Source organism: Miscanthus floridulus, chromosome 6 (genome assembly GCF_019320115.1).
Source record: "Miscanthus floridulus cultivar M001 chromosome 6, ASM1932011v1, whole genome shotgun sequence".
In the NCBI taxonomy this organism is placed as follows: Eukaryota; Viridiplantae; Streptophyta; class Magnoliopsida; order Poales; family Poaceae; genus Miscanthus; species Miscanthus floridulus.
This window is the reverse complement of record NC_089585.1, coordinates 143,120,619-143,136,449: the sequence shown is the minus strand read 5'-3', so window position 1 is coordinate 143,136,449 and position 15,831 is coordinate 143,120,619. Positions and strand designations below refer to the sequence as shown.

The window sequence follows — 15,831 nt, the reverse complement described above, 5'->3', positions numbered from 1 at the left end:
CGGCTTTTAGGTGCCCTAGCGCAATCGGTTTATTTGAATGGGTTGTGATGACCTTTGGTTTGAAAAATGTCGGTGCAACTTATCAGAGGACGATGAATTATATTTTTCATAAGTTGATCGATAGGATTGTTGAAATCCACATTGACGATGTGATGGTAAAATATAAGGGGTACAAAGAACATCTAGCTGATTTACGGGAAACTTTGGAGTGCACACGAAAGCATGGTCTAAAGATGAATCCCAATAAGTGTGCCATTGGAGTATTAGCTGGACAATTTTTAGGTTTTATGGTCCACGAGAAATGAATCAAAGTCAGTCAAACAAGCATGAAAGCGATTGACGAAGCAGTACCCCCGACTACTAAAACAAAGTTGCAATCTTTGCTTGGTAAGATTAATTTTATCAGGAGGTTTATTTCAAATTTATCGAAAAAAGTTCTGTCGTTTTCTCCCTTGTTGAAGTTGAAAATAATCAAGAATTTAAGTGGCGTGACGTACAACAAAAGACGTTTGAGGAGATAAAAGAATATATGAAATGTCCACCTGTGCTGGTCCCTCCTCAACAAGGTAAGCCTTTTAAGTTGTACATATCGGCCGATGACAAAACAATTAGATCGACCTTGATGCAAGAGTTTGAAGGAAAAGTGCGAGTTGTTTTCTATTTGAGTAGAAGGCTTCTGGATCTAGAAATAAGATATTCTCCCACCGAAAAGTTATGCTTGAGCTTATATTTCTCTTGCACTAAGTTGCGACACTACTTGTTATCGGGCGAGTGTATGGTTGTTTCCAAGGTTGATGTGATCAAGCACATGTTATCAATGCCAATACTGAATGGGAGAGTGGGAAAGTGGATTCTCGCGTTATTGGAATTTGACTTGAGGTATGAATCGGCTAAAGCAGTCAAAGGGTAAGTAATAGCCGATTTTGTCAACCAGCATCATAAGACAACCATTGGCTATATAGATCCGGTACCTTAGACATTATTCTTTGATGGATCATCATGCAAGCAAGGCGGTGTCATTGGTATTGTTATTATTTTGTCTTGGGGGGCAAGTTTTGAGTTTGCTTTTCCGACTGAACCAATGATTACCAACAACCAAGCAAAATATGAAGCTATTCTCAAGGGGCTTCGACTTCTTCATGAAGTAAAGGCCAAAGCAATTAAAATATTTGGAGATTCACAATTAATTATTAATCAGTTGATCGGCCTATATGAATGTAACGAAGATACTCGGAGGGGGTACTATGATGAGTGACAAAGGTTGCTCAAGAAATTTTCTCATGTCTCTCTTTGACATATTCCAAGAGCACAGAATCAAGAGGCTAATCGTTTAGCTCAAAGTGCATCAGGTCACTGAGTGTTTCAAGAGGTCTTAAGTACTGAAACCTCGAATAATGATTAGAGAGTTGAGATAGCCGATTACCTTAGGAATCCATCACAAAAGATTACCAGGAAGCTAAGGTATAAATCGACTAAGTATGTTTTACTAGATGATCAACTATATTACAAAACAGTTGATGGGGTATTGCTCAAATGCTTAAATCAAGAGGAAGCTAAGGTGTTGATGAGCGAAGTGCATGAAGGGATATGTGGAGCTCATCAATCGGCTTATAAGATGAAATGGGTTATTCACAGGACTAGATATTTCTGGCCAATAATACTGGAGGACTGTTTTGAATATTATAAGGGGTGCCGAAACTGTCAGTGTTTTAGGAATGTTTAGAAATCACCCGCATCGGCTATGAATCCAATAATCAAACCATGACCGTTTCGAGGCTGTGGAATTGATCTAATTGGCCAGATTTTTCTGCCTTCAAGTAAAGGACATAAGTTTATATTGGTAGCAACGGATTACTTCACTAAGTGTGTTGAGGCAATTCCTTTGAAAATGGTAACCTCAAAGAACATGGTTGATTTTGTCAAGAAGCATCTTGTGTATCGTTTTGGGATTCCTCAAAACTATCACTACCGATCAAGGGACAATGTTCACATCAGAAGAGTTTGGAGATTTTACTGCCAGTATGGGAATTAAGTTGCTAAATTCTTCTCTTTACTATGCTCAGGCTAATGGTCAGGCAGAGACATCCAGTCAGATTATGATTAAGCTGATCAAGAAAAAGATTGAGGAACAACCAAAGAAGTGGCATTCGACGCTTAATGAGGCACTATGGGCATATAGGATGGCCTGTCATGGATCGATTAAAACATCACCTTATGAACTTATGTATGGTCATAATGCAGTCCTTCCTTGGGAGATTCAAACTGGATCGAGGCGTGTCACATTGCAAAATAATTTGTCAGCCAAAGTCTACAAGAATCTTATGATAGATGACTTAGAGGACTTGAGTTGCCATCGACTGCGTGCTCTTGAGAATATCAAAACCAATAAACTGAGGATTACAAAATATTACAATAAAAAGGTCAAGAGCAAGCAATTTTCTGAAGACGACTTGGTCTGGAAAGTGAAATTGCCGATTGGGTCAAAAGACAGCAAGTTCAGCAAATGGTCACCTAATTGGGAAGGACCTTATCGAATTAAACGTTGTGCGCCTGGCAATGCTTACATTTTGAAAACACTAGGAGAAGAAGAAGAATTTGGCAAAGCAATCAATGGAAAATATCTAAAGAAATATTATCCTAGCGTTTGGATTAATACCTGAGAACCGATTGGTTCGGTCGTTGGCTCTAATAGCCGATACCAGAAGGGTATCGCCTCTAGTTCAAAAATAAACCCGAATGAGTAAAAGCTGGTACGATATGTATCACCTATAGAGCAAGAACAAACACAGGTTGACACATGGAATATGAGCACGAGAAACCAATCAAAACAAAGAAATTATTTGCCAGCTTCTCCTATTACAAGCTAAAGGCCGGGGAACACTTTATTCAATATGTCCTTGGCCTGGGTAGCAAGGGCTACGGAGTTGGCGGCGTCGAAGAAATCCTCGACTAGGCGCTCATGATCCCCATGATGTTCGGTGGCTAGAAAACCATGGGGAAGAAGTCGAAGCTCGTGGCCAGAGCAAGCTTGCATAGCGGCTAATGCCATGGCAGCACCATGACAAACGCCATGAAGAGCAACCTCTCTGACACGGTTCGGGATGTCGTGCAAGCGAACCATCGGCACAACACCCCTGGCGTTGACAAATCCCGCCCTGTGCTCCATAGCTGATCTAAGACTTTCCATCTGAGCAGATAGATCTAAAAGATTCGAGGAAAGGATGATCAAAAATCTTGAAGACAAAAGTTAAGAAGAGATAGAAAATTGTGGTAGATGTCTCACCTAAGATTCTAGCTTCAGCCCTGGCCAACCTCTCCCCCACCAGGTCGGCCTCAGGGGGTGATCGGCCCTGAACCATGGCCAGAGCTGATTCCGCAATAGAGAGGCAGTCGCCGAGCTTCTGGACAGCCCGATCGATAGAGGCGATCAGGTCGTCATTGTCTCTCCGCTTCCTCGGGTAGCAGGGGAGCTGGCAGCAAATTGGTAATGAAGACGACCCCGAAGGCTGAGCAAAGTCGGCCCTATGCTCCGGGACGATGGGGGCATCCTGAGTTGCACCCTCCTGATGACGAAGGCACTGGCGTGATGACACAGATCCATTGAAGACCTCCTCAGTAGACCTCTTGTTGTTCTCCATGACCTCAAACCTATGGGAAAGCAGAAATCACACCAAAGACACGAAAGGTTTGGGACAAAATAGGTTATTTTTCGATCCACAACCGTGGCCCGTATATATAATCCGGGAAGGTGAGAGGATAGACTTCACCGAGGTTATGGAATTAAAGTCAGATATGGAAACGGATCGACACTCCGAAAATTTAGGGGATGGATCACGAAGAGATAACAGATTCAGACTTATTGCTTCCCATAATTACAAAATATTGTGGAATAGATACGAAAGGTTTACATTAACCAGCGATCAACCCACCAAGACTTCTTTGGATTGAAGGGAGTCCAGATCCCCACAAGGCCAAAGGTTATCATGAACCGAGTCACATCGGCCCGTTGATAAAATTGCATCAGGGGAAAGGGAAAGGCCGTCTGCTTAAAATATGCCCATATACCCAACCGATTTCTCGGTGACTGGGAAACAATGGGAAAGAAAGCCACCTACTAAAGATGCCCATTTCTCAGTGGCTGAGAAACCATGGGAAAAAAGTCTATGGTTTTTCCGACGGGTATTTGATGAAGCGAACAAAGGAAAGGTGTCCACACGTTTTAGCCCTTGTAAACACTAGAACAGCTCTGCGATCATGGAGAGAAGACTCAGGTGATATCACAAGAATTCTTCTAACCGCAGTGGCTGATCCTCTTGCTCGACAAGGCGCTGAGATGAGCGACACAATCACCCTATGTATAAGAATTCTTCTAACCACTCAAGATCCGCATAGCAAGGAATTAGACCATGGAGGGTCCGACGGAGCCGGAGGCACTCGAGGAAGCAAGCAGGAGAAAAACATAACTGAGTTGTTGAATTACACTCGCCAGAGTCGGATAGACATTTTATAGTCGAACTGGAAAGATGGATCAAAACGCCCGTGAAGCGATGATGCTCTCGTAAAGCTTTGAAGCATGGGCTCATAAGCCGACAAAGATAGTGATAGACAGTAGACCCCAGATCAAGATTCTCGTTAGATTCATCGGCTCAATGATTCACATTGGTAACATCTACCTAGCTGATGATCTCATTTACATCTACGAGTATTATACCTATCAACATAAAATCAATCGCTATCCACGAGTTTTACAGTCCGTAACAACCGATTTCTGTGCGTATCGGCTATTTAGTCGCTTTTCCCGTCTGGCTGCTCCCAAAGCGGCACACTTGGAACTGTCTGGGCAGAGACCGACATGTTCCACCTTAAATTACTGATAAACTTTCTCTCCTTGTCAATTACAGGTCAAATTGACTGGCACGTCTCGGGAGGAATACGCAGGATCGGTTATCCCTGCGTTGAAGCCAAGCGGATCTCCGGGCTCATCCTAAGCAGATCCTTTTGGCTTGCTCGTGTGCCGGCACGATACGCATTTTCTTGCCGACAACTCCTTAACCCAATTTCTCAGCAAAAATTACCAAACATAGCTTTGTTAAGAAACTGACCAAGTCTTGTGTGAGATTTGCTTCAAATTTGATTTCCAAGCTATTAGAAATGTTAGCTAGTGATATCATTTTTCGACCGTAGGTATTTCATCGTCATCTACTAAGTTTTTATTTCAAACTTTATTCAAGTATCACATACATGTTCTATAGCATTTTTGCTTAATAAAAATTGGTTTTAAACCTTAAGTGATATAACATGACTATGGAGTTAACTTTCGTTTCGCACTTCCGTGAATCGTTTTGAGTTACGAAACTTGATCTACACTCTATATTACATGCATTAACACATAAACACGATGCTCATGACATGCTTTAGCAAATGATTTACAGTATAACACCAAGGGTGTTACAACGACCAGAGTAGCAAGCTCTGCCTCCAGCTCCATCGGGTCCGGCGTGGGCTCAACACGGTACGTGCGGTCAGGCACGTCGAGCTCGATCCCGTCGGCACCTCTTTACATGATAATAAGACGACCAACATCTTATTTCTGACAGACAAAGTACAACTTCTAAATTCCAATTAGGCTATTAACACCCCTCCTGGGCTTGTCTTGTTTCAGCAAGACGTGTTGAATCTACGCTTTATATGTTTATTGATAGGTCTCTGTCTCTTGACGTGGGCAGGCGCGAATTTGCTCAACATTTTGGCCATTCGCTTGTGCTCCTCCAGCAGTTCCACTACTTGGCTGACGGGCCTGCCGGAGCCCCGAGCGACCCGGTTGATCCGTGACTGCTGCTGTTTCGTCATCATCATCTTCATCGGGTCGGCCCCATCAAGCTCTGCAGCACTCATGGAGTCCATCATCGTCATGTACCTCTTGATCTTGGCCTGCTGCCCTTCCTCCTCCTGCTTCCCCTTGTCTCCCAATAATCCAGCTGGTAGGAAGGAGACGAGATGCCTTAGAGGACCCGTGCTCTGCACTAACCGGAACAGACTGTACAGAGCCCTGAGAGTGAAAGTGAAGCTAGCTCCTTCAACCGTCGTCAGCTCGTGCAGAAGCTGCTCCAGTCTTTGTCCTTGATCAGGAGGCATGGGCATCGTCATGGCGTCCTCGATCTTGTCCATGAAGCCAGGCAAGTATCCCATGCCTAGCAGACGACTCACAAAGGACCTGGCGTCGAAGGCCTCCAGGTCTGCGATATGCTCCCCGGTGCCGATGAATATGACGGGGCTTTTTGTAGCTGCAACCGCGCTGAGCGCGCCGCCGCCCTTGGCGTGGCCGTCCATCTTGGTGACGATGACGGCGCCAACCTCGACGCTCTGCTTGAACGCCAGCGCCTGGTGGAACGCGGCCTGGCCGATGCTGGCGTCCATGACGAGCACCACCAGGTCCGGCCGCGTGGCCTCCGCGAGCTGACGCATCTCCTCCAGGAGAGCGGCCTCCTGGCTGTGGCGCCCGCTCGTGTCGACGACGATGAGGTCGCATCCCTCAGCAGCTTGGTCGTTCCTGAACCTGTCCACGCCCTCGACGGCGACCCTCACAGGGTCTGACTCCGTGTAGGATCCGTAGAAAGGGATGCCGGCCGCCTTGGCCGCGTTCTGCCTCAGCTGGTCCAGGGCGCCGGCCCGGAACGTGTCGGCGCACACCAGCGCGGGGCTGAACCCCGTCCGGCGGTGGTAGTCCGCGTACTTGACGCAGGTGGTGGTCTTGCCGGAGCCCTGAAGGCCGACGAACATGACCACGCTGGCGGGCTTCCTCCCTTTCCTTGGGACGAAGCAGGGCGGCTTCCCGCTCCCGGCCGCGGGGTCCAGCATCCTGCGCAGCTCGTCGACGACCGCATGCTTGATGGCGCGGCGCCTGTCGGTGCCGGCGGCGAGGGACTGGAGGCTGACGGCGCTCCTGATGCTGGCCTGCACGGCCCGGACCGTCTCGAAGCGGACATCGGCCTGCAGAAGCGCGCGCGAGACGTCGTTGAGGCAGTCCAGCACCACCTTGTCGTCCACCACCGTCGCCTTGGCCATCCGCGCCAGCGCGCCGACGAGGCTCTCTCCCAGCTGCGCCAGCACCATCTCGATCGGCGGCTCGGGTGATGGCGACGGGCGACGGACGAGTGGGGCGCGCTGTTCTCCGATCCGATCGATCCTCCGGCTCCGGATGAACCTCGATCACGTACGTCCTCACCAGCGGCGGCTAGTATGGACACAACACGACTACACGAGATATATATGATTGCTTGCGATGCGAGGTGATCGCGTCGCGTCGGATCGGAGTTGGGTGAAAGACCGACCTGAAAACGAGTCGGCTAATTCGATCTGTACCGACTCCGTACGTGTTGCCAGACTCTAGCGGACAACGGTCAGCACGTGCCTTGCCAATTGCCATCGAATCATACTCTGTGTTGACAACAAAAGTTTGGCATATTTTTTATATTATTATATTATATTATTATTACATTGTGTGTTGATGGAACATAGTGCTCATACTAGCCGTATCGTAACAGGGACATTTTCCTCCATGTATTCAACATCTCAGCGGATTGCCAAATACGAATTTACATTTTAAGGCAAACGTAACCTTACATGAACAGAACACATTCGTGCTTCATCTTTACAATGAAGAAGACACACTGATCAGTAACTACACTGGCTATAACTTGTCTGTTCTTTTGTTGGATTGGAAACTGTGAACGATATCTTCTCGATTGTTTTGTTGGATTGGATTCAAAGAAACAACAGCCGCCAATATGTGAGCATGCCCATCCTTGATTATTCAACTGTTAGCAGGAACGTCTTCTGCAACAACAACAAAGGCGCCTGAAATCAAGGAAACAAACGATTTGAGGAAGCATTCACTTGCACTTGATGTGTTGTAGAAAGCACTGAATTGACACGTAAAAAGGCAGCAATAAGTAAAATAATTCCAGTTACCTATAGTTCTGACATGCCATGCTTCAATGGCAACTTTAAAGTACTACCAGGGAGGGAAGGTTGGCAATCAAATATTTGGTTGTGTATGTATCGGTACACACAGAATAGATTAATTTGAGGATCATGGCATGCCGTAGCACTGACATATACCAAAATATGAAGCGGCAATTATCTGATAATCATGAATGCCATTAGACAATCGTGCCCTGTTTGCCAAACTTTATCACTTCAGTGTAAGCCTGACTAAATGAACTTGCACAGCTCAATTAATATGTCGCAGAATTGCCTGCATGTTTCTTTTATACATCCATATCAATTTTGCACATAGGTAAAGGATTTAGATTGGCTAATGATGAAAAAACAGAAGATATTGTCCTTGTGCTAAATAATTAGTTTCTCGGATCTACCAAGAACACCGCCACCAAAAACAGCAACGTAAACATTTAAGAAACCTATTATTTATGCTTCATATCTAAAGCATACAAAATATAACATAAATATCATTACAACAGAAAATAAGTAGTACCTGAACTGTTCTTCACCCAGGAGCCAGCAGAGATGGCTGGGAAGCTACAAATTAATCGGATCTGTAGGAGTTTGCCACCCAAACATCTGAAAAATGAAGAACCTTTACTTAGCGCAATAAAAAGATTATGCAAAGATGACAATCATATTGCTATACACGAGAGTAAACAGGGAAAGGTAAGCTTTAATGGGATGTAGAAGCATGGTTAGGTTGGGTATGGCGAATGGGGGTTGAATCGCTAGCAAACAATAAGGATGGACTGTAAAAAGGCAAACAATCATTTGCCACTTTCAGTCTAAGAATATCAGAGACAACAATGTATTATATAGGCAGGAATCAATGGTGAAATGACATGTAATCCAGGCCCATGCAGCAGGCTACATGATCCCGGTAGAAAAAAGTGCGAGTAGGTTATCTCAGCCATCACATATCTGTTGACAAATCCTTTATGTAGAGCCTACGGGATATGTATCACATTTGATTCATTTTTTAACTAACAGGTTGGCCTAATGTATCACATACACGCAGAGTGCTGTTGGACGGACTGAAATTTGACCTTGTGCTTATCGTCGGATGTTTTTTCAGAGATAAATGATGAAGAACTCATAACTGGAAAAGTGAATATTCTTTCAAGCAGATTTATATGGCACATATAAACTAATTAATTTATTTAGCTGTCAATAATCTAACAGGACCATACAATTTATGTACTGCTGATTGCTACATATAGAAGCAGAAGGTCGAACAGTAAGAAATATAGCCATATTAAAATTATTAGCTCACTTAAAGACCATGTCATAATATATTATTTATCCAAATCCAAAGCAATTAAACAGTTTTGATTTAGTTTGGAGCAATGAAGCCCAGTTGGACGTGCATCAAGTATGACTTGAGGAAGAGTTACTGAAAGGTCTGAACCAGGGATCGCAACATAATATACTTCAAGTCAAACTAAAATAATTAGATAGGAATTACATAAGCTCACTCGGTTACCAAATTTTCAGCAGACAGGTGATCCCTGTAAAAAAAGTACACTTCAGATAGGAAATTAAGCATGCAAAGCTAGACAGATAGGTTGCACTGGTCAAGAACCATTAGCATTGGCATCCAATCACTAAAAAGGGGCGTACCCAGTGTAGAGAGCCCCCGCTCTGTGCGGGGTCTGGGGAAGGGTGTCAGTGGCAAGCCTTACCCTTGCCTGTGCAATGCGAGGAGACCGCGACTCGAACCCGGAACCTTCCGGTCACAGGCGGTAAGACTCTACCGCTTGCACCAGGCATCCAATCACTATTGGCTGAAAATTCTCTTGAAGCAGATATTAATTCTTTCAAATGTCCCCGTGCTGCTAGTCTAATAGAAAAGGTGCGACCATCGGAAGATGAAAAAAAAGCAATTAACAACATATATTGACAAAAGACACAATGAGTTTATCAGCTTAAACAAAAAGCAATTAACAACATATATTGACAAAAGACACAATGAGTTTATCAGCTTAAACTGGCATTTCATCAAACATGTAAAGACCAAGCATTAGCAGTGCAGGGAGCAAGGTATCAAAACCAACTTAGGTGTGGCGAGTGGCCTGGTCCACGGGCGGCAAGAACGGAGCAGCAAGTATGGCACGCGGTATCTGCGTTTTCTTTGGAAAGATGAGGAGGCCCTTGCCATGGCGGAAACAACAGGAAGGGGATTGGTGGAGCGCAGGAGCAGAACTCGGTGTTGTCCATGAAGGTCGGATGCATGCTTGAGGATGCCCGCGACGGCGCTGGCAAGCCTGTACTGGTCACTGAGAAGTGGAGGACGGCGTGGATGGTTGTGACAGCGGCGATAGAGACGTCGCAAGCTCATGGGTCATGGCGAGGCCGACCTTGGCGCAACCACCAAGTCGCTCCAAAGAGATGGATATCTGAACTAATTCTACCATTATAGTACTATGTCAAACCATATACAGCTAACACTAAAAAACCAGTACTAAAAGTTCACATCCTTAACTTGGAGCATCAGCGGACATTGTTAACACTACACAATTTCTTGGACACAAAACATATAAGTGGCATTATTTTTTTTTCAGTCCAGCTACATCTCTATTCCACTAAACTTTTGCAGACACTTACCATAGCTTCATGAGCAGTAAGCCTCTTGGCCAACATCAAACTTTCGAGCCTGAGCCAAAGTTCCTGACCAAAGACGAAGATGGTCAACTTTCATATTAACCTGGCCACAAGTCCACAACAGGTGCTCATAACCAGCAAACAACTATCAAAGCAGCAACTTGCTTCATCTAGTTCACTTAGTATTGACACTACAAGTAAACAAGTAAAAAACCTCTAAATCTATGCTGCAGCCGGGGAGAGAATCAAAGAAAAGCAGGGCTGCAGTCCCTACCCGAGCTGGTGCTTGGAGCTTGGTGAAGAACGGAAGGAGGAGCGCCGGCCTATCATGCTGCCATGAGCCCATGACAATTGACAGGCCATAATACAGAGAGTGGACGTCATCACAGCAATGACAGTGTGAAGATGTGATCCAGTACAATCCACTCCACCAAGAACAAGGTTAGCACTGACATGGCCCTGATACCTAACATAATGGCATAAGCGGGTCAGATATTGACACAATGACAAGAAAATTGTACATGTGACTGTGAGAGGAGCTCACCTGAAGAGGTGTGATTTCAACAGTGTAAGAGCAGTTATGACTCTTGATTCACAGCCCGTTGCATAACGGTGCAGCTGTAGCTGGGAGCTGAGCATGTTTGAAGTAAAAGAGGCAAATGTCAGTAACATGGTTTAGTCAAATGTTAACATCAAATCGATATGGTGCATATGAAACAATAAACCTTCAAACACAATGCAAAGTTTTAGATAAAATTGTTAAGGCGAAATTATGGTTCATTAGATCTATTCAATCACAAGTTGATGCCAATCAGGATTCAATCAGGTGTTATTTTCCAGGTAATCATCTGAAGATAATATCTGCATTAGGATGAACCGATCAAAGAAGTTGTATTTATACCTTTTCCCCCAAGTTCATGGAAACCGTCGTCATATACAAAAGAAGGGGAGGGCAACCAAATTCGCATACACGGGTAGCGTCAACCAGCAGAAGACTTACTTGCCAAAAAATACTACCAAAATTCATCACCCAAATTCGCATACACGGGTAGGCGGCCGCACCTGAAAGACGAGGCCGACTACGGATGTAGCAGGAGGTTTTAGTGGAGGCGGCCGTCAAGGCGCGGGCAGCCGGGTGACGCTGACGTGCTGTTCATCGAGGGGCGCAGGGGTCGAACGGAGCGGAGCCATCAGGGCCCGACAGAGAGGCGGAGCGGAGCGGAGTGAATCACCGTCGCGGCGAGGGCATGGCCGCATGGCACACGGAGAGGAGGCATTGCAGGGGATGATGCCACCGGGCATTGGAGCGCATGATGCCACCGGAAAGAGGCGGCGACTGCGAGGCGGTGCCCGCCAGGCCGCCGCTGCCGCAGGGGAGGAGGAAGCGAGCGGTGGTGGCAGCAGGAGCAGTAGACCCTCGGCGAGGACAGAGAGACGGCGTCGTAGGGCCCACGGTCAGCCCTCTGTACACGAGGCTGACTGACGGGGCCCACCTGTCAACCACCTGCGCCCCGTCAGCGCTCCCCTCCCCTGAAATTATTTAAGCCTCGCCATCCCGCCCGCCCGCTCTCTCTCTCTCCTCTCCGGCTTTCCGCTCCTCGTCTCCTCGGAACGAGGAGCAAGAAACGCACACGACGCCGCACCAAGCCGGCAAGACGGACCTCCTCCAGGCCGTGCATCTGCAGAGCTGCGACGAAGACGAGAAATGGCTGTGATTGAGATGTGCGACTGCGACGACCACCAGGGCTATGGGGACGGCGAATCGTACGTCGTCGGCGGCGTCGACGGCGACGGCCAGGGGGACTGCTTGGGAGCTCTGCGCCCGCTCCACTGCGTCTACCTCTTCGTCCTCCTCCATCCTTCCGATGCTCACCTTCACCTTCGGACGGACATAATGCTGCCGAGCGATGGATTGCCAAGAAAACCAAGAAGCGCTGTCGAGTCCGCCACGCCGCCGCGGCACAGCCACACGAAGACCGGTATGAACCAAGACGTCGTCGGCTACGGGGAAGAAGACGAGGAGAGCAACTTCGTCGGCTTCCTCTACCCCGCCGATGTGTTCTTGGAGCTCAGGGACGCCGGCGAGGAGACGACGGAGACGGGTATGAACCGCATCGTCGTCTGCTACGGGGAAGGCGACGCGGAGAGCACCTACGTCGTCAACTGCGTCGCCTTCGTCCACCCCGCAGATGTGTTCTTGGAGCTCCGGGACGACACCGGCGAGTTGCTCGGGCACGTGAGGTTTCTCTCGGAGTCGGAGGTCGGGTTCGGCGACGGCGACACCGGCGGCGAGAAGCTCGGGCGCTTGAGGCTTCTCTCGGAGTCGGAGGTCGGGTTCGGCGACGACGACGCCGGCGAGGAGTTGGTGCGCCCGCCGATCATCGCCGCGTGCCGGCACGGTGACGAGGAGGATTGGGTGGACGACGTGCCCGTGCCCCAAGAATTTAGCTGGGAGCACGTACTGGGATCGCCGATGCCGCAGATCGTACCTGGTAAGTTTTATTCGGTACGGTACAACAAGCTCGATATGCGGTCGTGGATATGATCGTGTTGATGAGATTGTAATTTGCCGGCGGGTGTGGCAACGTACAGATACGTGCGCACTGGTCGCCGCCACGGTCTGCCTGGAGGCACAGCACCGCCTCAGGTTCGAGCAGAAGTACGGGCGAGGAACATTTCCGTGCAGAGCTGCATCGCCCCGGAAGCTTCGTGTAGCCTGCCTCCGCGATGTATACTGGAACAGCTACACCGGCAAGTTCCGGAGGACGTGGGGTCCGGGGCAGGGCGCCTACATGGACCGGATGCTCACGAAGCTGAAGCAGCTCGGCGGTGCTCGCACCACAAACGCTCCACCACCGGCGCCATTCTTGTTCCCGCTCGCCGACTGGACGTGCTACAGCCACGACGAGTTCCTCACGCATCAGACAGCGGCACGCCTCATCTTTCAGCGGGGCCCATGCATCGGGTCCCTCTTCAGCATCCCGGGCTGCCGCCGCGAGGATCGGGAGATGCTCATCAAGATGGATCCGCGTCGTTTCGGCATGCACGCGCTGGTCTGCTACGCGTACCGGTACAGCAAGAGAGGGAAGAAGCTCCAGATTGAGGTGTTGGACAACCAATGGCCGATAGGCAAAACCAGGTGGGTAGACTTCGAAGAGTTCGATCATTTCTACGTACTCTATGTCTACCCTCTGCCGCCCCGCCACCTGCTGGACCGCTCTCCTCCCTTGGTATACCCTTTGAGCGGCGTCATGTAGCCTAAAAACATACAAACTCCTCTGTCTGGCTGCAGCATACAGTGTTACGAACTTACAATGCATGATTATTTGTGTGCGTGGAATGGGTTCGGCCTGAACCTGATGGACAGCCAACGGCGACGAATTTAGTTTTTGCCTGTTGGCCTGACCCGATTACATACAGACCAATAGTGTTGCATCCCACTTCACTTCTACAGAATCAGTTTAGTGTCTGTTAGACAGTAGTGAGTAGTTGTATTCAATTATTACACGGCACTGCTGCCTGCAAAAGAATGCAGTTGATATAGTCTGATAAGCACACAGATCAAAGTGGTAAGGAGACGATCAATTCTAATTATCAGATCAGGAAGCAGACTCGAATCATCATCGGACCAAGCTGCCGCTTCCCATGCCATGTAGAGGGCGGGCCACCCTGGGATGAAAGTGCGCCAGAGTATGCATCCATCGCCGAAATGGTTCAACTGATGAGAAGCCGCACCAGACTGAGCCACTGAGGATAATCTAAAAACTGTTGCGACATCCCAAACAATGGCTTGCTGCTCCTGCGCCATAGATCATCAACATCTCCACTCCAGTCGGTGGCGCGACATGGTTGCATATGGGGAAGGATCATTATGATATGGCCATTTCCATAGGCATCAATGCTCGTATAAGCTATCCAGCAACAGCTTGTTGTCCAAGCCCCCAACCTACAAGAATTGGGGATGTCTCAATGAGAAAAACTAAAAAGGGAAGCAGTAGATGCTTAGAGAATGGGGAATAATTGGGGATGTTGTCAAGAACAGAGGGTTGTTGCTGCTACAATTTTATTTACCTGTTTGCTCTTTGCCAGCTGGTTGTTGTTACTGCGGCTAGGTTGGGCTGTGACCAGAGCTATCTCCCAACCTGATCATCCTGCCATCTCACTGAAGCAGGAAGCAGATGCCTTGTTGTTGCCACCTGCACTGCACATCGGAGACAAATACCGTTTTGCGTGAATTTGATTGGTCACACTTAGCTTATTGGCTGTTGAATTCATGAGGCAAGCAGCAGCAGAAAACTAGTGAAACGTAAGCTGCCCTGGTGGTATGGTACTATGGCAAGATTGACCTGATTCAAGTGCAGCAGCAGTGAGGAGATGTGTGTATGCACACTTCTCAATGCGAATCCAGTGTGCTAAGAGCAAGTGCCCTTGCACTTAAGTAGACAAAAAAAAAGAGTGCTGACAGGTTTTCAGAGCTAATAACATAATATATTTATGAAATTCAAATTATCAGATATGGTTGGCACTATTTTAAACCATAGGAAGGTCAGATGAACACAATTATCTGAATTAGTTACAGTTTAGGGACACTGAACTAACAATGATGTAGTCACTGACTCGCTGTAAAATAAATTCAAATTGACTGTATAAGGACCTCTGTGCATAAGTATTAATTTCAACGACCGGAAAGAAAAATACAATCAACAACAGGAACCAATAGTTGTGTTGTGAACTCTGTTAGTAATATCTGCCCAATAATTAACATGTTCGTTAATGTAGGGTGAGCAATAAAAAAAAAGATAACTCTGAGGAAGGAATTAGTCTTGCTTACCAACAAAAGTGGGAATCATCAATGGTCACAACTTGAGGTGCAGGCTTGTCCGTTCCTGGCTAAGCCAAGCAGAGACTGTTGGAAAAACTCATTAGAGCATCTCAAGAATTCCCTATATCTCTTCCTAATCCTTGTTTTTTAGCAAGATAAGAAAAAACATCTTTCCAACAACTTTTAATCCATCCCCCTAATTTTTTAGAACTTGGAAAAAGTTATCCTGTTCCGCGTAAAGTTACATCCTTTCGAGTCGCGTGTATCTTCTCTCCCAGCGCGTGTTTGTCGGGCAATCTAAAGGTAGAAGGATGTGGAAAGAATAAAGAGTAGGAAATGGTTCCTGATGCAAATGTACTAGAGAGAAAGAATATATAAAAGTTGTTAGGATAATTTAGAAA

General features: G+C 47.1%; 1 protein-coding gene and 1 long non-coding RNA gene across 2 annotated transcripts; both read right to left on the bottom strand.

Moving 5' to 3' along the window:
• Window positions 1-5,646: 5,646 nt before the first annotated feature.
• LOC136460014 (signal recognition particle subunit SRP54 2-like) lies at window positions 5,647-7,222 on the bottom strand. The gene has a single exon (XM_066459864.1). The coding sequence runs from the start codon at window positions 7,111-7,113 to the stop codon at window positions 5,659-5,661; it is 1,455 nt and encodes a 484-aa protein (XP_066315961.1). The 5' UTR covers window positions 7,114-7,222; the 3' UTR covers window positions 5,647-5,658.
• Window positions 7,223-7,631: 409 nt separating this feature from the next.
• LOC136460013 (uncharacterized) lies at window positions 7,632-11,250 on the bottom strand. The gene is made up of 5 exons (XR_010760295.1): window positions 11,153-11,250; window positions 10,883-11,074; window positions 10,612-10,674; window positions 8,498-8,583; window positions 7,632-7,857 (listed from the first exon to the last, which is right to left on the bottom strand). It is a non-coding gene; the product is annotated as an uncharacterized lncRNA (long non-coding RNA).
• Between the last annotated feature and the right edge of the window lie 4,581 nt (window positions 11,251-15,831).